Source organism: Cherax quadricarinatus, chromosome 81, assembly GCF_038502225.1.
Source record: "Cherax quadricarinatus isolate ZL_2023a chromosome 81, ASM3850222v1, whole genome shotgun sequence".
Taxonomy (NCBI): Eukaryota; Metazoa; Arthropoda; class Malacostraca; order Decapoda; family Parastacidae; genus Cherax; species Cherax quadricarinatus.
In genome coordinates, this window is record NC_091372.1 from 5,680,312 (window position 1) to 5,705,230 (window position 24,919).

At 40.4% G+C, this 24,919-nt stretch overlaps 1 protein-coding gene across 3 annotated transcripts in view; it reads right to left on the reverse strand.

Moving 5' to 3' along the window:
- The window catches only part of bun (TSC22 domain family member bunched), a 1,041,565-nt gene that overhangs the window by 599,763 nt on the left and 416,883 nt on the right, over nt 1–24,919 (reverse strand). For 2 of the 3 annotated variants that reach the window (XM_070102296.1, XM_070102295.1), the window contains one exon: nt 14,208–14,510. In XM_070102296.1, coding sequence (XP_069958397.1) covers nt 14,208–14,510 — 303 coding nt within the window. Of the gene's footprint in view, nt 1–4,471; nt 4,589–14,207; nt 14,511–24,919 lie in introns of those variants that run through there. The other variant, XM_070102297.1, reaches the window with a different exon arrangement.

A 24,919-nucleotide genomic window follows, 5' to 3' on the forward strand; every position in this document is an offset into this window, starting at 1 on the left:
CAATAAGCCTGACCTCAATTGTAGGCAAATTACTAGAGTCAATTATAGCTGAGATTATAAGAAGCCATCTCGATAAGCATAGCTTGATTAATGATACTCAGCATGGATTCACAAGAGGCCGGTCTTGTCTAACTAATTTATTAACTTTCTTCAGTAAAGCTTTTGAGGCTGTTGACCACGACAAAGAATTTGATATTATTTACTTAGATTTTAGTAAGGCATTTGACAGAGTTCCGCACCAAAGACTGTTGAAGAAAGTAGGAGCTCATGGCATTGGGGGAAGGGTGCTCTCGTGGATCGAATCATGGCTCACAGACAGGAAGCAAAGAGTGTCCATAAATGGGGTTAAATCCGAGTGGGGATCAGTAACAAGTGGCGTTCCACAGGGATCAGTCTTGGGCCCGTTGTTGTTTATAATATATATCAATGATCTTGATGAAGGAATTACTAGTGATATGAGCAAATTCGCCGATGACACGAAGATAGGTAGGATAATTGATTCAAACGTAGATGTTAGGGAACTTCAGGAGGATTTAGACAAACTCTACTCTTGGTCAGAAAAGTGGCAGATGCAGTTCAATGTAGATAAATGCAAGGTTCTGAAGCTCGGGAGTGTCCATAACCCTAGCACTTATAAGTTAAATAATGTAGAACTTAACCATACAGATTGCGAAAAGGACTTGGGGGTTATGGTAAGCAGCAACCTTAAACCAAGACAGCAATGCCTAAGCGTACGTAATAAGGCAAATAGATTACTGGGATTTATATCAAGAAGTGTAAGCAACAGAAGTCCAGAGGTCATACTGCAGCTTTATACATCATTAGTAAGGCCTCACCTAGATTATGCAGCTCAATTCTGGTCTCCATATTACAGAATGGACATAAATTCGTTAGAAAACATTCAGCGTAGGATGACTAAATTAATACATAGCATTAGAAATCTTCCTTATGAAGAAAGATTGAAGACTCTTAAGTTACATTCACTTGTTAGACGAAGAATGAGGGGAGACCTGATCGAAGTGTATAAATGGAAGATAGGTGTTAATAAAGGGGATATTAACAAGGTCTTGAGGATATCTCTCCAAGAGAGAACCCTCAGTAATGGATTTAAATTAGATAAGTTTAGATTTAGAAAGGACATAGGCAAGTATTGGTTTGGAAATAGGGTAGTTGATGAGTGGAACAGTCTACCAAGTTGGGTTATTGAGGCTAGGACTTTGGGTAGTTTCAAATTTAGGTTGGATAAGTACATGAGTGGGAGGGGTTGGATTTGAGTGGGACTTGCACATCAGAGCTTATTTCTTGGGTAGCATTGAAAATTGGGTGGGTCAAATGTTTGTTAGTGGGATGAATTGTAAAGGACCTGCCTAGTATGGGTCAACAGGCCTGCTGCAGTGTTCCTCCTTTCTTATGTTCTTATGTTCTTATGCATGTTTATATATATATATTTATATATATATATATATATATATATATATATATATATATATATATATATATATATATATATATATGCAGGACAAGCCACGGGGGGGGGGTAAAATCTTAGCTCAAGTACTTTCACACTTCTCAGTGCGTCATCAGGAGCTGTGCAATATTGCGAGGGAGCAACCAAAGCAGGGAGAGAGGTCTCAGAGTAGCGTAGGTGTCAGCGTCCACGGTTACCCCTTAGACTGAGTCTAAGGGGTAACCTTGGCCAGTGATACCTACGCTACTCTGAGACCTCTCTCCCTGCTTTGGTTGCTCCCTCGCAACATTGCACAGCTCCTGATGACGCACTGAGAAGTGTGAAAGTACTTGAGCTAAGATTTTACCCCCGTGGCTTGTCCTGCATAGTTAAGATCGCCCGTCTGCGAATATCTGTATATATATATGTCGTGCCGAATAGGCAGAACTTGCGATCTTGGCTTAAATAGCAACACTCATCTTGCCATATAGGACAAGTGAAAATTTGTGTATGCAATAATTTCGCCAAAATCATTCTGACCCTAACGAAAAAAAATATATTTCACTGTGTTTGTTTAGTATTAAATTATTGTAAACAAATCTAAAATATATATAGTTGGGTTAGGCTAAAATAAATTGTTCTTGTTATAATAAGGTTAGGTAAGTTTTCTAAGATTTTTTTGGTGCAAAATTAAATTTTTTTACATTAACATTAATAAAAAAAAATATATTTTTAAACGCATAAGAGAAAATTTTAAAAAGTAATTATTTTTAAATGAGTTCTTGCTAATTGACCAGTTTTACATATTCGGCACGACATATATATATATATATATATATATATATATATATATATATATATATATATATATATATATATATATATATATATATATATATATTTCAAGATGAAAGCAAATCAATACATCCTGGCTGTGATAGCTATGTGGGTCGGCGGGCTGCCAACAGCAGCAATCTTGTCGACCAAGTAATCAAAAGGAAGGCCTGACCCAGGGCCAAGCAACAAGAACAGGAAAACTCCCAACGAAACAAATTAAGAGGTAAATCGCTGGTAGTGTTCTTCCTGTACACCATGTACGGTTATCTTCTCCATAAATGACTCCTTCAAGGAGACAACAACATAGTGTAGTGTAGGGGTGTATGGTAATAGTTGCCAGCTGCCTATGTTTACCTTCCTTATGTTACGTCAGTAGTCTGCCGCCATTGACAGCAGTGCCTGGCACTGAGTATGTCAACAATCCTCTAAAACTCACTCCGGAAAACTCACTCTGGACAACTCACTCTGGACAACTCACTCTGGACAACTCACTCTGGACAACTCACTCTGGACAACTCACTCTGGACAACTCACTCTGGACAACTCACTCTGGACAACTCACTCTGGACAACTCACTCTGGACAACTCACTCTGGACAACTCACTCTGGACAACTCACTCCTTGCTGTTACCGCCTCGTTACTCGCCTATATTTACCAGTGTCGAATCCTAGCTCCTGGGCCCTGTGTGTTTATGGTGATTGGTAGTGGTGTCTACCACTGGATACACAACCACCACTTAATTATCCACCTCTCATATTCTCCTGCTGTTACTCTCTCTCACTTCCTGATAAACGAGACACTTGTGCAACATTTGGATATCTTTATTCTGGAAATGTTTCGCCAGCCAGTGGCTTCTTCAGTTCAATGCAGAGATAAGGAGGAGTTTGAGGTAATCAGTCCCTCAGCCTGGAGTCGATGTGTATCAAGATTATGAACTACTGATGTTCTAGTCAAATAAATCGCCTCTAAAACTACTTACCTTTCAACTACTGTAATACCAACATCTTTCACAATATAAATTATGGAACCCTTAAACATTCACATTTCAAAATTTTAATTACCATCAAAAGTGTCTCTAAGATGACTTACTATTACACCTAAGATAATTCACCAACAGCCTCACTGATCAGCTTGAATGATTAGTTAGGTTACAAGCCATAACTAAACGAGAATCAAGGCTGCATGTTACCTATATACCGCCATAAAATAAGTATCAAAGTAAATCTAAGTGTATACATGTTCAAAATTGTATAAAATACTGAGGTGATGAATAAGACACATTGGCGGTAGATTCATCTGTAAAAACCTGCATTTGTGGTCACAGTGGGGCCTGTGCTAACCTTCCTATGGTGTCTAGAATATATCTAGCTGGATGAATCTTATTGTAGCCAGCTGGCCCAGTGATTAACGCGTCGGTCTGGAGTTTTATGACTTGCTCATCGCGGGTTCAATCCCCGCCCGAGGTACGGTTTATTTGCAATCGTGTCATTACGAATTCGTGAGTCACACATGCAACAGTTGGGTGTCTTTACTGTTGAAACGTTTCACCTGAAGGTAATAATGTAACCAGTCCACCAAGGTTGGACTAATTACATCTTTACCTCGCCACTACTGCTGAATACAATACATTCTCCTCTGTAACTGACTGATGAAGCCTACCGAGTAGGCGAAACGTTTCAACAATAAAGATACCCATTACTGTTGCACATGTCTTACCCATCAAGTGTATACATACTGACAGCTATGTATACATACACTACTGCTCTCAGTGCACACATGTCAAGAAATACTACTCAGAATGCATACGAAGTGGCTGTCAGTAAGGAGGCCTGGTCTTAGACCAGGAGTCAACGCCCCCGTGGCCAGCTCCAAGATCAATCCTTCAGGTGAATCAATGCCTGATCCACCATGCTGTAACTGCTGACCGTATGCAGCCCAGCGCAGGCCACAGAGCCTGGCTGAAGAACAGTAATGGAGATTAGTTCCTGAAATCAGTTCCTGACCAGCCAGGCTGTGGATCGTACGTAGGACTGTGTAAGAGCCAGAAGTAACAGCCTGGATGATCAGGCCTTGATTCACCACGAGACTTGGTCTGTGATCAGGTCGTAGGGGCGTTGACACCCGAAAACATCCTTCAGGTATCCCTCAGACAGGAATCATCTTACCCTCTTGAAGGATAGCTGGTACACTTTCACTCCTACCTGCGTGGTCACCTGGAAGAAACGACTGGCAGGAGGCGACGCCCAGCTGCCAGATGGAAAGGACAACACCAACAGGAAAAGATGGTGGACAAGAGAACGTACCTGCAGGAGAGGTAAAGATGCACCTGTTAATGATTCCTAAACATCACAACATTCAGCCGAACTAATACCCACCAACACAAAGATACTTATAAATAATCTACCTGCAAGTAGAAGATACTTCTAATTATATTAATGGTATACAATACCGACAAATAGATATTATGTAAGTCAGGTGCAATACCTGGGTATGTTTACTGTAGAAACATCGCTTTTAGTCTTGTACACAGGTGACCAAATACAAGAAACAAGAGAACCAGTGCGTGCGAAACGTTTCGACAATAAAAAAAAAATATGCCTGTGTATACCTTTGATATACCTTTGAAGAGTTTCGAGAGTTTCACTACTCTCGGAGCCCGGCCATGGGCCAGGCTTGCCTGGTGCTTGCCTGGTCAACAAGGCTGTTGCTATTGGAGGCCCGCTGCCCCACATATCCATCACAGCTTGGTTGATCTGGCACCTGGTGAAGATACTTGTCCAATTTCCTCTGTGTGATAGAAGATACTTCTCTCTCACACTGTGAGGAATACCCATGTGTTGCACCTGCGTCTTGTTCACCTACGTGTCAGTATTGTACAACATTTATATCATTAGAAGAATAAGCAATGACTCTTTCTAATAACATATAGACAGTATATATTATACAAAGTATAAGTCACAGTGTGGGAGAGACAATATTTCTCTCTCAAACTGTGATGAATTCGTCTTTGTATAATATATACTGTCTAGTACAGTCGCAAACAAGCGATCTTAACAATGCAGAACAAGACACGTGAGAATGGAAATCTTTAGATCATGATCTTTCGCACTCTCGTGCGTCGTCAGGAACTATGCAATGTTGCAAGACTAGCAACAGTGTGGGAAAATTTCTCTCTGAGGCAAGGCAGAAGCGTAAACGTCGGGTCATGTCACAGTGTGACATAATCCATCGCTTCTCTCTTATCTCAGAAAGAATTTTTCTCCAACTATCTGTCGCTAGTCTTGCAACACTGCATGGCTCCTGACGACGCACGAGGGTACGAAAGATCTTGAGCTAAAGGCTTCCACTTCCACGTGGCTTCTGCATATACTATATATTATAGAAGAAGGCACTCCTTACTCTGCACTGACATGTGGGGGTGGAGGTGAGGTTGCATGCCTCACTGCTAAGCCAATGCAGCCTCACTGCTAACCTACCTAGGCTGCCATCCATTCACCAGCTCGACTCGTTTTCAACACTACACAACATACAGTGTACAATGAATATATGCATCAGACAAAGTCATTCCTGACTGCTGTTATAAAGCGGAACAAATCTGTCTCAGAGATTATGTCACAGCATCTCTGACGACACTTGTCACAGAATAACACCACATTCTTACCATTACTTAGGGCACAATAACACTCAAAACTATATATATGTATCTTTCAAATTGCTCAGAATAAATAACGATCATGCAATGAGGACACAACTGGCTATTATTTCTTCTTAATATATAACCTCTGGAGCATTTTTTAAAAACAGATAAAAATGTTAAATATAATTGTAATAACCTGGAATAACACAAAAAATAATACTTGATTATTATTATTATTAATGTTATTACAAACCCACAATTTACACACCTCTACACTTACAAAATCCAAAAGTTACACACCTCTACACTTACAAAACCCACAATTTACACACCTCTACACTTACAAAACCCACAATTTACACACCTCTACACTTACAAAATCCAAAAGTTACACACATGAACATTTACAAACACAGTACAGTACCTCGAGATGAGTATTGTTATTTATTTTAAGTGGATGTTTGTGTAGGTCCAGGACCAGAAACAGCGTCCACTTTTCAGTCTTAATTTGTTAGTACTGAATTATGATATTAATAATAAACAATAACCACACATTGACGAATTAGACACATGTGCAAAGGGGATCTTTATTGACGAAAATTTCGACAGTACAGAAATTTTCTTCAGTCGAATACAGAGGTGAATGTAATACTCTGTATTCGACTGAAGAAGCCTGTTTTACTGGCGAAACACTTCGTAAACACAGATGTGCGTCTTGTACATAGTAGTGAATGATTAACAACACCAGTGTTGTTCTTGTAGTGATGTTATGTTACACTGTACCAACTGTGGCTACAACCACACCAGTGTTGTTCTTGTAGTGATGTTAATAGAGGTTACACTGCACAAACTGTGTCTACAACCTTCAACACTCAGCTACATACGGTAAACAATAGGAAATGAATCATGTACATTTCCTTTAGTTTGTTACATGTTACTAGTGTACCAACCGTAGCAATGCGTCATTTCCTAGAAAAAACCACGTAAAACTACCAACAAATGCGGAATACAAATACGTTTATCAACAAACCTTGACAATACTTGAGGACAATTCATTTCAACTTTACATGTGTTAAAACAATCTAATGAAATGACGCGGCTGAGACGTGTTAGCAGAGCAATTACACTACACTAGTTACCACTACTCTCCGTTACTCCTCACTACAGCTTTTAACATGTAACGAATATGTCATAATACCATGGATGCCACAAGTCACAATACCATGGATGCCACAAGTCACAATACCATGGATGCCACAAGTCACAATACCATGGATGCCACAAGTCACAATACAATGGATGCCACAAGTCACAATACCATAGATGCCACAAGTCACAATACCATGGATGCCACAAGTCACAATAACATGGATGCCACAAGTCACAATACCATGGATGCCACAATAAGTCACAATGCCATGGCTACCACAATAAGTCACAATGCCATGGCTACCACAATAAGTCACAATACCATGGATGCCACAATATGTCACAATACCATGGATGCCATAAGTCACAATACCATGGATGCCACAATATGTCACAATACCACGGATGCCACAATATGTCACAATACCATGGATGCCATAAGTCACAATACCATGGCTACCACAATAAGTCACAATACCATGGATGCCACAATATGTCACAATACCATGGATGTCATAAGTCACAATACCATGGATGCCACAATATGTCACAATACCATGGATGCCACAATATGTCACAATACCATGGATGCCACAATAAGTCACAATACCATGGCTACCACAATAAGTCACAATACCATGGCTACCACAATAAGTCACAATACCAAGGCTACCACAATAAGTCACAATACCATGGCTACCACAATAAGTCACAATACCATGGATGCCACAATAAGTCACAATACCATGGATGCCACAATAAGTCACAATACCATGGATGCCACAATAAGTCACAATACCATGGATGCCATAAGTCACAATATCAGGGATGCCACAATAAGTCACAATACCATGGCTACTACAATAAGTCACAATATCATGGATGCCACAATAAGTCACAATACCCTGGCTACCACAATAAGTCACAATACCATGGATGCCACAATAAGTCACAATACCATGGATGCCACAATATGTCACAATACCATGGATGTCATAAGTCACAATACCATGGATGCCACAATATGTCACAATACCATGGATGCCACAATATGTCACAATACCATGGATGCCACAATATGTCACAATACCATGGATGCCATAAGTCACAATACCATGGCTACCACAATAAGTCACAATACCATGGCTACCACAATAAGTCACAATACCATGGATGCCACAATAAGTCACAATACCATGGATGCCACAATATGTCACAATACTATGGATGCCACAATATGTCACAATACCATGGCTACCACAATAAGTCACAATATCATGGATGCCACAATAAGTCACAATACCAAGGATGCCACAATAAGTCACAATACCATGGCTACCACAATAAGTCACAATACCATGGCTACCACAATAAGTCACAATACCATGGATGCCACAATAAGTCACAATACCATGGATGCCACAATAAGTCACAATACCATGGATGCCACAATAAGTCACAATACCATGGATGCCATAAGTCACAATATCAGGGATGCCACAATAAGTCACAATACCATGGCTACTACAATAAGTCACAATATCATGGATGCCACAATAAGTCACAATACCATGGCTACCACAATAAGTCACAATACCGTGGATGCCACAATAAGTCACAATACCATGGATGCCACAATAAGTCACAATACCATGGATGCCATAAGTCACAATACCATGGCTACCACAATAAGTCACAATACCATGGATGCCACAATAAGTCACAATACCATGGCTACCACAATAAGTCACAATACCATGGATGCCACAATAAGTCACAATACCATGGATGCCACAATAAGTCACAATACCATGGATGCCATAAGTCACAATACCATGGCTACCACAATAAGTCACAATACCAGGGATGCCACAATAAGTCACAATACCATGGCTACCACAATAAGTCGCAATATCATGGATGCCACATAAGTCACAATATCATGGATGCCACAATAAGTCACAATACCATGGCTACCACAATAAGTCACAATACCATGGATGCCACAATATGTCACAATACCATGGATGCCATAAGTCACAATATCATGGATGCCACAATAAGTCACAATACCATGGCTACCACAATAAGTCACAATGCCATGGATGCCATAAGTCACAATATCATGGATGCCACAATAAGTCACAATACCATGGCTACCACATTAAGTCACAATACCATGGATGCCACAATAAGTCACAATACCATGGCTACCACAATAAGTCACAATACCATGGATGCCAAAATAAGTCACAATACCATGGCTACCACAATAAGTCACAATACCATGGCTACCACAATAAGTCACAATACCATGGATGCCACAATAAGTCACAATATCATGGATGCCACAATAAGTCACAATACCATGGCTACCACAATAAGTCACAATACCATGGCTACCACAATAAGTCACAATATCATGGATGCCATAAGTCACAATATCATGGATGCCATAAGTCACAATATCATGGATGCCACAATAAGTCACAATACCATGGCTACCACAATAAGTCACAATACCATGGCTACTACAATATGTCACACTACCCTGGATGCCACAATAAGTCACAATACCATGGATGCCACAATAAGTCACAATACCATGGCTACCACAATAAGTCACAATACCTTGGATGCCACAATAAGTCACAATACCATGGATGCCACAATAAGTCACAATATCATGGATGCCACAATAAGTCACAATACCATGGCTACCACAATAAGTCACAATACCATGGATGCCACAATAAGTCACAATACCATGGATGCCACAATATGTCACAATACCATGGCTACCACGATAAGTCACAATACCATGGCTACCACAATAAGTCACAATACCATGGCTACCACAATAAGTCACAATACCATGGATGCCACAATAAGTCACAATACCATGGATGCCACAATAAGTCACAATACCATGGATGCCACAATAAGTCACAATACCATGGCTACCACAATAAGTCACAATACCATGGATGCCACAATAAGTCACAATACCATGGATGCCACAATATGTCACAATACCATGGCTACCACGATAAGTCACAATACCATGGCTACCACAATCAGTCACAATACCATGGCTACCACAATAAGTCACAATACCATGGATGCCACAATAAGTCACAATACCATGGATGCCACAATAAGTCACAATACCATGGCTACCACAATAAGTCACAATACCATGGCTACCACAATAAATCACAATACCATGGCTACCACAATAAGTCACAATACCATGGATGCCACAATAAGTCACAATACCATGGCTACCACAATAAGTCACAATACCATGGCTACCACAATAAGTCACAATACCATGGCTACCACAATAAGTCACAATACCATGGCTACCACAATAAGTCACAATACCATGGCTACCACAATAAGTCACAATACCATGGCTACCTCAATATGTCACAATACCATGGCTACCACAATAAGTCACAATACCATGGCTACCACAATAAGTCACAATACCATGGCTACCACAATAAGTCACAATACCATGGATGCCACAATAAGTCACAATACCATGGCTACCCCAATAAGTCACAATACCATGGATGCCACAATAAGTCACAATACCATGGCTATCACAATATGTCACAATACCATGGCTACCACAATAAGTCACAATACCATGGATGCCACAATAAGTCACAATACCATGGATGCCACAATAAGTCACAATACCATGGCTACCACAATAAGTCACAATACCATGGCTACCACAATAAGTCACAATACCATGGATGCCACAATAAGTCACAATACCATGGCTACCACAATAAGTCACAATACCATGGCTACCACAATAAGTGACAATACCATGGCTACCACAATAAGTGACAATACCATGGCTACCACAACAAGTCACAATACCATGGCTACCACAATAAGTCACAATACCATGGCTACCACAATAAGTCACAATACCATGGCTACCACAATAAGTCACAATACCATGGCTACCACAATAAGTCACAATATCATGGCTACCACAATAAGTCACAATACCATGGATGCCACAATAAGTCACAATACCATGGATGCCACAATAAGTCACAATACCATGGATGCCACAATAAGTCACAATACCATGGATGCCACAATAAGTCACAATACCATGGATGCCACAATAAGTCACAATACCATGGATGCCACAATAAGTCACAATACCATGGATGCCACAATAAGTCACAATACCAGGGATGCCACAATAAGTCACAATACCATGGCTACCACAATAAGTCACAATACCATGGCTACCACAATAAGTCACAATACCATGGCTACCACAATAAGTCACAATACCATGGCTACCACAATAAGTCACAATACCATGGATGTCACAATAAGTCACAATACCATGGATGCCACAATAAGTCACAATACAATGGATGCCACAATAAGTCACAATACCATGGATGCCACAATAAGTCACAATACCATGGATGCCACAATAAGTCACAATACCATGGCTACCACAATAAGTCACAATACCATGGATGCCACAATAAGTCACAATACCATGGCTACCACAATAAGTCACAATACCATGGCTACCACAATAAGTCACAATACCATGGCTACCACAATAAGTCACAATACCATGGATGCCACAATAAGTCACAATACCATGGATGCCACAATAAGTCACAATACCATGGCTACCACAATAAGTCACAATACTATGGATGCCACGTCACAATACCATGGCTACCACAATAAGTCACAATACCATGGCTACCACAATAAGTCACAATACCATGGCTACCACAATAAGTCACAATACCATGGCTACCACAATAAGTCACAATACCATGGATGCCACAATAAGTCACAATACCATGGCTACCACAATAAGTCACAATACCATGGATGCCACAATAAGTCACAATACCATGGATGCCACAATAAGTCACAATACCATGGATGCCACAATAAGTCACAATACCATGGCTACCACAATAAGTCACAATACCATGGCTACCACAATAAGTCACAATACTATGGATGCCACAATAAGTCACAATACCATGGACGCCACAATAAGTCACAATACCATGGCTACCACAATAAGTCACAATACTATGGATGCCACAATAAGTCACAATACCATGGCTACCACAATAAGTCACAATACCATGGATGCCACAATAAGTCACAATACCATGGCTACCACAATAAGTCACAATACTATGGATGCCACAATAAGTCACAATACCATGGATGCCACAATAAGTCACAATACCATGGCTACCACAATAAGTCACAATACTATGGATGCCACAATAAGTCACAATACCATGGATGCCACAATAAGTCACAATACCATGGCTACCACAATAAGTCACAATACTATGGATGCCACAATAAGTCACAATACCATGGATGCCACAATAAGTCACAATACCATGGCTACCACAATAAGTCACAATACTATGGATGCCACAATAAGTCACAATACCATGGCTACCACAATAAGTCACAATACCATGGATGCCACAATAAGTCACAATACCATGGCTACCACAATAAGTCACAATACTATGGATGCCACAATAAGTCACAATACCATGGATGCCACAATAAGTCACAATACCATGGCTACCACAATAAGTCACAATACTATGGATGCCACAATAAGTCACAATACCATGGATGCCACAATAAGTCACAATACCATGGCTACCACAATAAGTCACAATACTATGGATGCCACAATAAGTCACAATACCATGGATGCCACAATAAGTCACAATACCATGGCTACCACAATAAGTCACAATACTATGGATGCCACAATAAGTCACAATACCATGGCTACCACAATAAGTCACAATACTATGGATGCCACAATAAGTCACAATACCATGGCTACAACAGTTCACAATACAGCTTCCACTTAGAGAGAAAACCTTAGATATTTTATTCCCTCCAGGACCATAAAGTCACAAGTGAGTGAGAAACAGCAGAGAAGTCCAGAAGACAGTGAAGAGAAAATAGCAGCAGCAGTACTGTTATTTCTATTTTGTCTCCCTCTTTCCAACCTATCTTCTAGTCTTTACTTTTCTCTCTCAATCGTAACTTCATAATGGCTCAGGACACACCCAAACACTGCCTAATACTTCCTCTCTAAGAGCGATTTATATGTGAACGTTCCTTCGCTGTTAGGCAGGAGTTACACTACCAAGAAGACTAAGTGACAATCACACAGGTAAAAGTCACTACTGACAACCAAGACTAGGTGACATTCACATAGGTGAGAAGTCACTACTGACAACCAAGACTAGGTGACATTCACACAGGTGAGAAGTCACTACTAACAACCAAGACTAGGTGACATTCACACAGGTGAGAAGTCACTACTAACAACCAAGACTAGGTGACATTCACACAGGTGAGAAGTCACTACTGACAACCAAGACTAGGTGACATTCACACAGGTGAGAAGTCACTACTGACAACTTAACCTAGGTGACATTCACACAGTTGAGAAGTCACTACTAACAACCAAGACTAGGTGACATTCACACAGGTGAGAAGTCACTACTAACAACCAAGACTAGGTGACATTCACACAGGTGAGAAGTCACTACTAACAACCAAGACTAGGTGACATTCACACAGGTGAGAAGTCACTACTGACAACCAAGACTAGGTGACATTCACACAGTTGAGAAGTCACTACTAACAACCAAGACTAGGTGACATTCACACAGGTGAGAAGTCACTACTGACAACCAAGACTAGGTGACATTCACACAGGTGAGAAGTCACTACTAACAACCAAGACTAGGTGACCAAGTCATATATTAGAGACCTACTACTAGCAACTAAAACTAGGTAGTGCCTGAGGGAGGGGCTAAGGTTTGTGAGGAATACCTCGAGGGATACCTCCGTGAGGGGGGGATTCCTCCTTGTGAGGGGGATATCTCTCTGTGAGCGGATACCTCCCTGTGAGGTATACCTGCTAGGAATACCGCACATGGTTATAGATTGGGTTGGGACTGGAGATAGTGTTACTAGCACACAGTACCATGTTGGAGGTTATGATACCCTTAGTGTGAGGTGTTGAGGAGGTTGTGTTAGTAGGCCCCGACACACGCTAGTACCTGATAGGGGCATCCTTGTTTGGGCGCCGTGAGTTGCCTGCTGAGGATGCAGGGGCCACATCCATGGACGAAAAGCTACCCACGCCCATTATTTTAGCTGCCACGCTTATAGGTGGCGGCGTGTGAGGTGGAGGGGTCTGACCTGTTGGCGTGTGAGCTCGAGGCGTGTGTGATGGAGGCGTGTGTGACGGAGGCGTGTAGGGTGGGTGCATGAGGGCGGAGAGAACCGGGGTGACAGGCAGGTCTTGGTGTCCAGGGCAGGTTAACACACCAGAGAACAAGGCCCGCGCCAGCCCATCAACACTGTGGACCACAACAACTTCTTCTCAGACATTACTACACACAAAAATTCCTACTGTATATAATACATTAATACCTTTTAAAAATTAACCCTCTAACTAGTTTTTCCTAAGTGGAATGATACAAAACTCTAATTGTATATAATACAGTAATACAAAACCTCTAAAAAAATGAACTTATTTTCCCTAAGTGGAATAATACAATTCAATTTATTTACACTAAAAAGAAATACATTTGGTATTAAACGCTTTAAGTATGTCTTATTCATAAATGTAAAACATTATCTGAATAAACATTCAGGTTGCGAGGTACTAACAATACAGCAGAGATAACAAGCAACATAACACCGAACTAGATGTGACTTCCAAACACAACTAGTTCAGTAATTATAACAGAATGTGTATCACAGAAAACACGTTCACAAGATGAGGTCCACAGGTCTTCAGCAAGACTTGTTCCACAAGTCAGAGGCTTTTAACTATGAGAACACAGTAAAGGAGATGAACCTCAAACCAGACAGGTTAAAGGAGACAGTGGAAAAGGTAATCAGTCCCTCAGCCTAGGAAAAGGTGATAGCCACCTGCTCCTAGGCTGAGGGACTGATTACCTCCTCTTCCACTGTCTTTTGTATACATTTCTACAGTCATCAAATAATGTCCATGTATCTGTATTACTAAATCCAATGGATGTCGAAACCTCTGTAAAGATACGCAGATGTTGCATATGTGTCTAATTCGTCATCTTGTTGGTACTGAATACCATAAATACACATCATCCAGGAGGTCTGGTCCGGGAAACGTAACCTCGGAATCACCTTGATATAAGCAACGACGCATAAGATTATGCTACTTACCATACATTTAGGTGGCCTTAAGGAAGCACTGTCTTAAATGGAGTTGGTGTCACGACAGTAATTACTGATAAGTGTGAGGCAGGTATTACTGAGCAGGATGCACTCATACTCACACCTAACTTGCCAAGGTAGGAGGTAACGGAGTAATCATGCAGCATTAAGAAGTCTTCGTTCCTTCTGGTGTTGCTCTGTCACTCACTAGCAATCTTCTCCATATCATTCATCTCTGTGATATACCTAGCTACCGCTTTCCAGAGTTGGTGTAATACGTGTTAGTGCTTCGGGGGATTATTGTCTCCACGGCCCGGTCTCAGACCAGACCTCCTAGGATGGAAGGACATATTACAGGCTTAAGAACTATTACAAAAATAAGTAAAGACATGTTTATATTGAATGTAAGAAGAGGTTTGTAAGAGATGGTATTAAATACGGATAAGTATATAAATAAGGCACATTTATAGCAATAGGATATTTACTGAGACGTTTACAGTTGCTTGATCAATCCAATTACATCGATAAAACTTTTGTAAGGTCAACGTTTCCTCGATATTCTAGTACTATAGTTACATCTTGCTTACACACTGTTTACTCTCGTAGCTGGGCCTGAAGCCACACCTTGTTGTTGACAGCCTGGTTAACAACGCTGCTGATGCAGGTCAACATAACCAACAAAAACTATCTGGTCTGACATTCCTTGCTCAGCAGTTGTACAATTTTCCCTTAAAAACTTCTACCTCTCTTCAAGTAATATTTGTCACATTTTATAGCACGTACGTACGTACGTGCGTGCGTGCGTGTGTGGGGGGGGGGCTGTTGGAGTCGGCCTTTCAACTTGAATATTCCAAGTTTACTTCCTTGTATCACGGTAGCCCCTGTGGGTCTACTGCACTGGTCCTCAATGATCTTACATTAGGTTGTAAGAACTTTACACCTCCTCGCCCACATAACGGCTCATAACAAGCACATTAACGAAATTTAACTTTGTGATTGGTGTGGCACACCTTATAAACCAAGGTCACAGGTGGCTACAGTGCCTTAATAAGCACCTACGGGAAGGATAACAAGGAAGACAACGTTAACACCCACGTTCATCACTATCCTTAACATGTGAGATTTCCTTTCCAATCTTCCAACCTTGAGAGCTGCAATAACCTTGTAAAAGCAATTTCTTAACCAAGACATGTATTAATTTTTTACCTTGGCCGACTAATGGTACTAGACAGAACGCTGCTCTCACAATCCCTTACAGACTTCCGCTAATTAAATTAAGCTGTGTGATAAAGCACTAAAACAAGCTATGCATACAGAAAACAAAAGCACAAAGAATAGTTATATTTCAGGCATGTTTGTGCTACAATTCTGTGTTTGTAAACCCTTAATTGCTTCCCAAGTGTACCATTTGTAATTTTGGGAGACCTGTGTTTACGTTTGGTGTGGGACCCTCCTGCGTTTCTTCTTGTGCTTGTTCCTGTGTTTGGTATTGCTGCTGCAGCAGCCAGGTTATTGTGCACCGCAAATCTATCCTGTGGCTGGTAGCGCAAGAGCATGTGGATACACAAAATACCTAGGAACTAGGCTTTGAAAGGATTGACAAAAATACTGTACACCTTCAAATATATTTACAAAATATATTTGATCTTTTACAAACAAATTTAGGATATGTGAGTAAAATGTCTGGTATCTTATTTTCACTAAAAATATACCATGACATATCACATAGTTCACTATACTACTACTAAAGTCCTCAATATGTGCATAATCAAACACACACTGCTCAGGAAAGTGACCATAAAGCTGACCACATAGTTTGCATTTAGCGTGATCATCGTCTGTGTTTATGGCAAATTGCCGGATTTACTTGAAACTAAGCCTAAGCCTGGCTACACCAGTCAATGTGTGCATGTTAAACTGCCAGAAGTACTTGTACTGAAACTCAAGCCTGGCTATTACAGTATCAGTATGTATGCTACACTGCCAAAAATACTTGTAATCAAGCCTAAGATAGTTTAAGATCTTTATCATGCACCCCATACCCATCCTGTGGGTGCTAGTCAAAGGATTACAGAGAAAATTGAAAGAAACCCGAAATATTTCTTTTCTTATGCCAAATCTAAGTCGAGAACAACTTCCAGTATTGGGCACCTACTTAGACGAGATGGGTCCTACACAGATGACAACGACGAAATATGAGTGAGCTACTGAAGTCCCCAAGATGACTCGGTTTTTAGCGAGCCGTTAACCAGACTGAGTGTCGAAGACCTTGGTGAATTTTTTTATGAGCGAGACAGAATTTGGCAGATTCAGTCCTATCTAATATTATCCTGACATCAAATGACTTCGGAAAGGCGATAAATGACATGCCCATGCACTCTTTCCCAGGCCCAGACTCGTGGAACTCCTTGTTTATCAAGAACTGCAAGAAACTCCTATCACGTGCTTTTAACATCCTATGAAGAGGGAGCATGGACACAGGGGTCGTCCCACAGCTGCTAAAAACAACAGACAAAGGGGCAGTAGCGCAATAGCAAAGAACTACAGACCGATAACAATGCCTTCGTCTGCTACCCGTCCCCTTGTCTGACGCCAGTATATAAGCGCCAGCCTTCTTGCCTGTGCTCTAGATTCTTCACACCAACTCCAAGGCTGAGGGACTGATTACTTAATCTTTTGTATATAGTTATACGTTCTTTTTATCATAATTATAGATTTACACAGATTTCTAACTGCATTACTGTGACAGGTTAAATTTTTACCTCTCTTCTAATACAATTTTTAATGCTTGACACTAACTTCTTCCTTCAAAATACTTTTTTTTACCTATTTATCAGCTTTATTAATGAATGCAATACGAGATGTAATCCGTAAGGATCGTTTAGTTGCCTTCTAAATGCCCATTTCATATATAAATGTGGCTTATCCAGTGAACATGTGGTCAGATTCATTATGCAGCAACCTGCCTTCAGTGATCACATAGAATCAGTAATGATCAAGGAATTGAGCTCATCGCCATGAGCTAACTTTGGTGCCATTACAAGGATAACACAGGTTTTTATTGTGGCAACGTTTCGCTCTCCAGGAGCTTTATCAAGTCGTTACCGTCTTTAATGCAATTTTCCAGCTTCTAAGTGTTAAGATTAATTCAACATAGTTGTTGTACTTGTTATCTAGGAAAGTAGCTAGAGTAGATGTAGCCCTGCCAGTAGACTCTTGCTTAGATGCATCACTATATATAATTTGTGATATATTTTTACTAACAGACGAGGAATTTCTTCCTGAGCAATTTTCTTTTTAAGCATTTGCCTTTGTAAGTGCCCAAGAAGTCCCCACGAAGGTCCCAAGAAATGTTTCTTGCGAGGAGCTTTAAGTTATGCAGATAATATTATATGAACACATTTTCCATGGAATGTTCTTGTTGTTTATAAGAGGAAGTTAATATCATCACATGTTTTAACAATCCATTTAGATTTGTATATTTACCCGGAGACATTTGGCAAGACTGATGGTGACGGCGTTTCTTTTATTTCTCAATATCTGTTAGTCTTAACTTGTGTGTTTTTTCTCCTTTCTATGATGTTTCTCTTCTCTCTGTAGGATATTTTTCCCTCCTCTCTGTAGGATATTTATATATAGGATGTTTCGCCTCTCTCCCTCTGAGGAGTAAGAGTGCTGAGGAAACTCCTGGGTAGGAGAGCAGTTTAACAACTTCCTTCTCAGGAAACTCCTGGGTAGGAGAGCAGTTTAACAACTTCCTTCTCAAGAAACTCCTGGGTAGGAGAGCAGTTTAACAACTTCCTTCTCAAGAAACTCCTGGGTAGGAGAGCAGTTTAACAACTTCCTTCTCAAGAAACTCCTGGGTAGGAGAGCAGTTTAACAACTTCCTTCTCAGGAAACTCCTGGGTAGGAGAGCAGTTTAACAACTTCCTTCTCAGGGAACTCTTGGGTAGGAGAGCAGTTTAACAACTTCCTTCTCAGGGAACTCCTGGGTAGGAGAGCAGTTTAACAACTTCCTTCTCAAGAAACTCCTGGGTAGGAGAGCAGTTTAACAACTTCCTTCTCAAGAAACTCCTGGGTAGGAGAGCAGTTTAACAACTTCCTTCTCAAGAAACTCCTGGGTAGGAGAGCAGTTTAACAACTTCCTTCTCAAGAAACTCCTGGGTAGGAGAGCAGTTTAACAACTTCCTTCTCAAGAAACTCCTGGGTAGGAGAGCAGTTTAACAACTTCCTTCTTACTGGCCTCTTCCCTGTGTCTTATCTTAATATTTGTTTCTGGTCAGTGGTATTTCCTTCAAGGGGTTTCCCTTGTGCCCGTGAAGGGCTCTTAATTCAAGGAACTGAAACAACCCTCTTTCTCCAGTGAAGCAAGTTCAGACACAGCTTCTGATGTGTGTATTTACATCAGTCTCAGTGGGATTAAGGCTATGTACCTCGCGTGAATTCCACTCTCATTAATTCTAAGCTTAACTTACTGGCAGTTGAGTAAAGGGTTTTACCACAGCTAGTTGGGTTGTTAGTAATGTGCTCAGATGTGGTGGTATTATCAGGGTCACATGTGGGAAATTACCAGCAGCTAGTCTCTTCCACCTGTCACTTCAAAGAAACACTCAAATTGTTGGCGTTAGCTAAGCCAATGTAAAGTGTGTGGACAGCAAGATAAACACTCTCTGGCACTTGTATCTTAAACTGCAATAGATTACAAGAGTATAGAACCAACACTACACACAAGTATAAACAGTTTATGCTCGTTCTAACTAAGACTGGAAGCGTTTAACAAAAATATACACAACTTGCTGTACTTAAACCATACTAATTATAAACGCAGTAAGACCTCTGAATAAATATTTTAATTATAAAGGTAGTAATACCTGTATAATGTAAAAGTCTTCAGATATAGACGAGTCAAAAATAACATTATCCTCACATAAATGTTAAGATTATCAGCCTCACATATATGTTATCATCCTCACATACATGTTATCATCCTCACATATATGTTATCATCCTCACATACTTGTTATCATCCTCACATATATGTTATCATCCTCACATATATGTTATCCTCACATATATGTTATCCTCACATACTTGTTATCATCCTCACATACTTGTTATCATCCTCACATATATGTTATCATCCTCACATACTTGTTATCATCCTCACATATATGTTATCCTCACATACTTGTTATCATCCTCACATACTTGTTATCATCCTCACATACTTGTTATCATCCTCACATACTTGTTATCATCCTCACATATATGTTATCATCCTCACATACTTGTTATCATCCTCACATATATGTTATCATCCTCACATACTTGTTATCATCCTCACATATATGTTATCATCCTCACATACTTGTTATCATCCTCACATATATGTTATCATCCTCACATACTTGTTATCATCCTCACATACATGTTATCATCCTCACATATATGTTATCATCCTCACATATATGTTATCATCCTCACATACTTGTTATCATCCTCACATACATGTTATCATCATCACATATATGTTATCATCCTCACATATATGTTATCATCCTCACATATATGTTATCATCCTCACATACTTGTTATCATCCTCACATACATGTTATCATCATCACATATATCATCCTCACATATATGTTATCATCCTCACATACTTGTTATCATCCTCACATACATGTTATCACATACATATATGTTATCATCCTCACATATATGTTATCCTCACATACTTGTTATCATCCTCACATACTACTGTTATCATCCTCTTAAGCCAATGCACCCAACCTAGTCATACGACCTGGTAACACAAGCTATGTTATCCTCACATACTTGTTATCATCCTCACATATATGTTATCCTCACATACTTGTTATCATCCTCACATATATGTTATCCTCACATACTTGTTATCATCCTCACATATATGTTATCCTCACATATATGTTATCCTCACATACTTGTTATCATCCTCACATATATGTTATCCTCACATACTTGTTATCATCCTCACATATATGTTATCATCCTCACATATATGTTATCATCCTCACATACTTGTTATCATCCTCACATACTTGTTATCATCCTCACATACTTGTTATCATCCTCACATATATGTTATCCTCACATACTTGTTATCATCCTCACATATATGTTATCCTCACATACTTGTTATCATCCTCACATATATGTTATCATCCTCACATACATGTTATCCTTACATACTTGTTATCATTTTCACATATATGTTATCCTCACATATATGTTATCCTCACATATATGTTATCATTCTCACATATATGTTATCATTCTCACATGTTATCATCCTCACATATATGTTATTCTCACATATATGTTATCCTCACATATATGTTATTCTCACATATATCTTATTATCCTCGCATATATGTTACCATTCTCACATATATGTTATTCTCACATATATGTTATTATCCTCAGAATGATCAGCAGAATGCATGTACCTGTGAAGGTGTCTTCACAAAATACAACTTCAACAACAAGAACATCAACTGGGACCAGGTAAACCATGTCTTAAACGAAACATGTTGGGAAGAAATCTTAAATGACATGGATCCAAACCAGTGCCTTGAAAGGATCAACTTCCTGGCAGCTGAAGCATGTTATAGGCATATTCCCCTAAGAAAGAAGAAGAGTAGGAGTAAACTGGAGAGAGACGCTCCCTCTAGAGAAGACGACGAAGAGTCACTGAGCTCCTCAGGAACGCTAGAACATCTGATACACGAAAGGAGGTGCTGACCAGGGAAGTGGAAACTATCGAACTTAAGTTAAATGACTCTTACAGGAACCAGGAGAGACAGGAGGAGCTTAAAGCTATTAGTGAAATTGAAAGAAATTCAAAATATTTCTTTTCATTTGGCAAAAACAAGGCAAATACCACATCTAGTATCGGGCCCTTACTCAGACAGGATGGGACTTACACAGATGACAACAAGGAAATGAGTGAAATACTGAAATCCCAGTACGACTTTGTGTTTAGTGAACCACTAATCAGTCTGAGGATCGACGACCCAAATGACTTCTTCATGAATGAGCCTCAAAACTCCATAAATGTATGCCAGATTTCCGACATTACCCTAACTCCGATAGACTTCGAAAAAGCCATTGACAACATGCCCATGCACTCAGCCCTGAGTCCAGACTCGTGGAACTCTGTATTCATTAAGAACTGCAAGAAACCCCTCTCACGTGCCCTAAGTACACTATGGAGAAGGAGCTTGGACATGGGTGAAATTCCACAGTCACTTAAAACAACGGACATAGCCCCACTCCATAAAGGTGGCAGCAAAGCATTAGCTAAGAACTATAGACCAATAGCTCTGACGTCCCACATAAAAAATCTTTGAAAGAGTGCTAAGAAGCAGGATTGCAAATCACCTGGATTCCCAAAATCTGCACAATCCAGGGCAACTTGGGTTCAGGGCAGGTCGCTCCTGCCTCTCACAACTACTGGATCACTATGATATGGCCTTGGATGCACTGGAAGAAAATCAGAATGCAGATGTAATATACACAGACTTTGCAAAAGCGTTTGACAAATGCGATCATGGCGTAATAGCCCATAAAATACGTGCTAAAGGAATAACTGGGAAAGTGGGGAGATGGATCTTCAACTTCCTAACAAATCGAACACAAAGAGCAGTGGTCAACAGAGATAAATCGGAGGCTGCCATAGTGAAGAGCTCTCTTCCACAAGGCACAGTACTCGCCCCCATCTTATTCCTCATCCTCATATCAGACAGACAGAAATATACACCACAGCACCGTATCATCCTTTGCAGATGATACCAGGATCTGCATGAGGCTGTCATCTGCTGAGGACGCGGTTAACCTCCAAGAAGATATAAACAAAGTTTTCCAATGGGCATCGGAAAACAATATGATGTTCAATAAGGACAAATTCCAACTACTCCGTTATGGAAAACTGGAGGAGATAATAACTAGAACAGAATATACTACAAACTCTAGCCATATAATAGAGCGGAAAAATAATGTAAGGGACCTGGGAGTAGTAATGTCTGAGGATCTCACTTTCAAGGATCACAACAGTGCCACGATCGCACGTGCAAAGAAAATGATAGAATGGATAATGAGAACGTTCAAAACGAGGGATGCCAAGCCAATGATGATCCTTTTCAAATCACTTGCTCTCTCTAGGCTGGAATACTGCTGTACATTAACATCTCCATTCAAAGCAGGTGAAATTGCAGATCTAGAGAGTGTACAGAGATCATTTACTGCACACTTGAAGAAGTCGACAACACTCTTCCTTTCCTTGATGTTCTTCTCTGCAAAGCTGATCATGAACTCGTTTTAAAGTCTATCGAAAACCAACCAACCAAAACGATCTTCTCCACTTCTACTCTCACCACGACACCAAAACTAAACGTGGTGTAATTATAGACTTTTTCCTGCGTGCACTCAGAATCTGTAGCAGTGAGTTCCTTGAGGAAGAATGCACTATAATTGAACAAGTATTTTCTAAACTCCACTATCCTCGTCACTTCATCAGAGACTGCAGACGACGGGCATTAAACATCTTCAACACACCCAGAGAAGACACTGCCGAGAAGAGATACATAGTCCTCCCCACCAACTCCATTACCAAACACGTTTCCAACATCTTTTCCAATGCTTCATTCCAAGTATCTACCTCCACAACCACGACCATCAAGGACATTACCAGTGATAGACAGGACAAGCTTCCATCCTCTGCAGGGGTATACGTAATCCCTTGTAATGACTGCAACAAATTATACGTGGACCTCCAAACACGTATTTCAGAACACCAATACACAAGCAGGTCTGACGACACAAGGAATGCCTGTGTACAACACCGTAATTCACACAACCACTTGATAAACTACAGAAACTCAAGACTTATCGCCACAGAAGACAACACTCAATACCGAAGAATCCTGGAATCATCACTTATTTCTATATCCGACAACTTCAACCAGAATAATGGCTTCTATAACATAGCTGAACCACTTGCCAAGAAACTTCTTCATCGCTATCCCACATAAGAATATAGAACACTGCAGAAGGTCTGCTCACAAACTTATCCAATCTCCCTTCCAAGCTACCCAAGATTTTAGACTCTATAACCCCACTCGGTAGATCATCAGATGCAGCATTCTCCACCTGACCTCAACATTCTGAACCTGACTATAAATACTCGCGTACCTTCCACCCCAGGTAGATCTGTGTGTGACTTGAAAAAGCCCACTGTGTGGACGAAACGTTCCCCATAAAGGATCACATTATACTGCATATGTGTTTATATTTCCAAATCACTCCCTACTGGGCAGGCGATGCAAAATATCCCCAATTAAAAGTAGGGGCGCCATTGGTACACCGTAAGTGTCCGGGGCCCAAGACTATTCAACAGTCTCCCATCAAGCATTAGGGGAATTACCAATAAACCCCTGGCTGTCTTCAAGAGAGAGCTGGACAGATACCTAAAGTCAGTGCCGGATCAGCCGGGGTGTGGCTCGTACGGTGGACTGCGTGCGGCCAG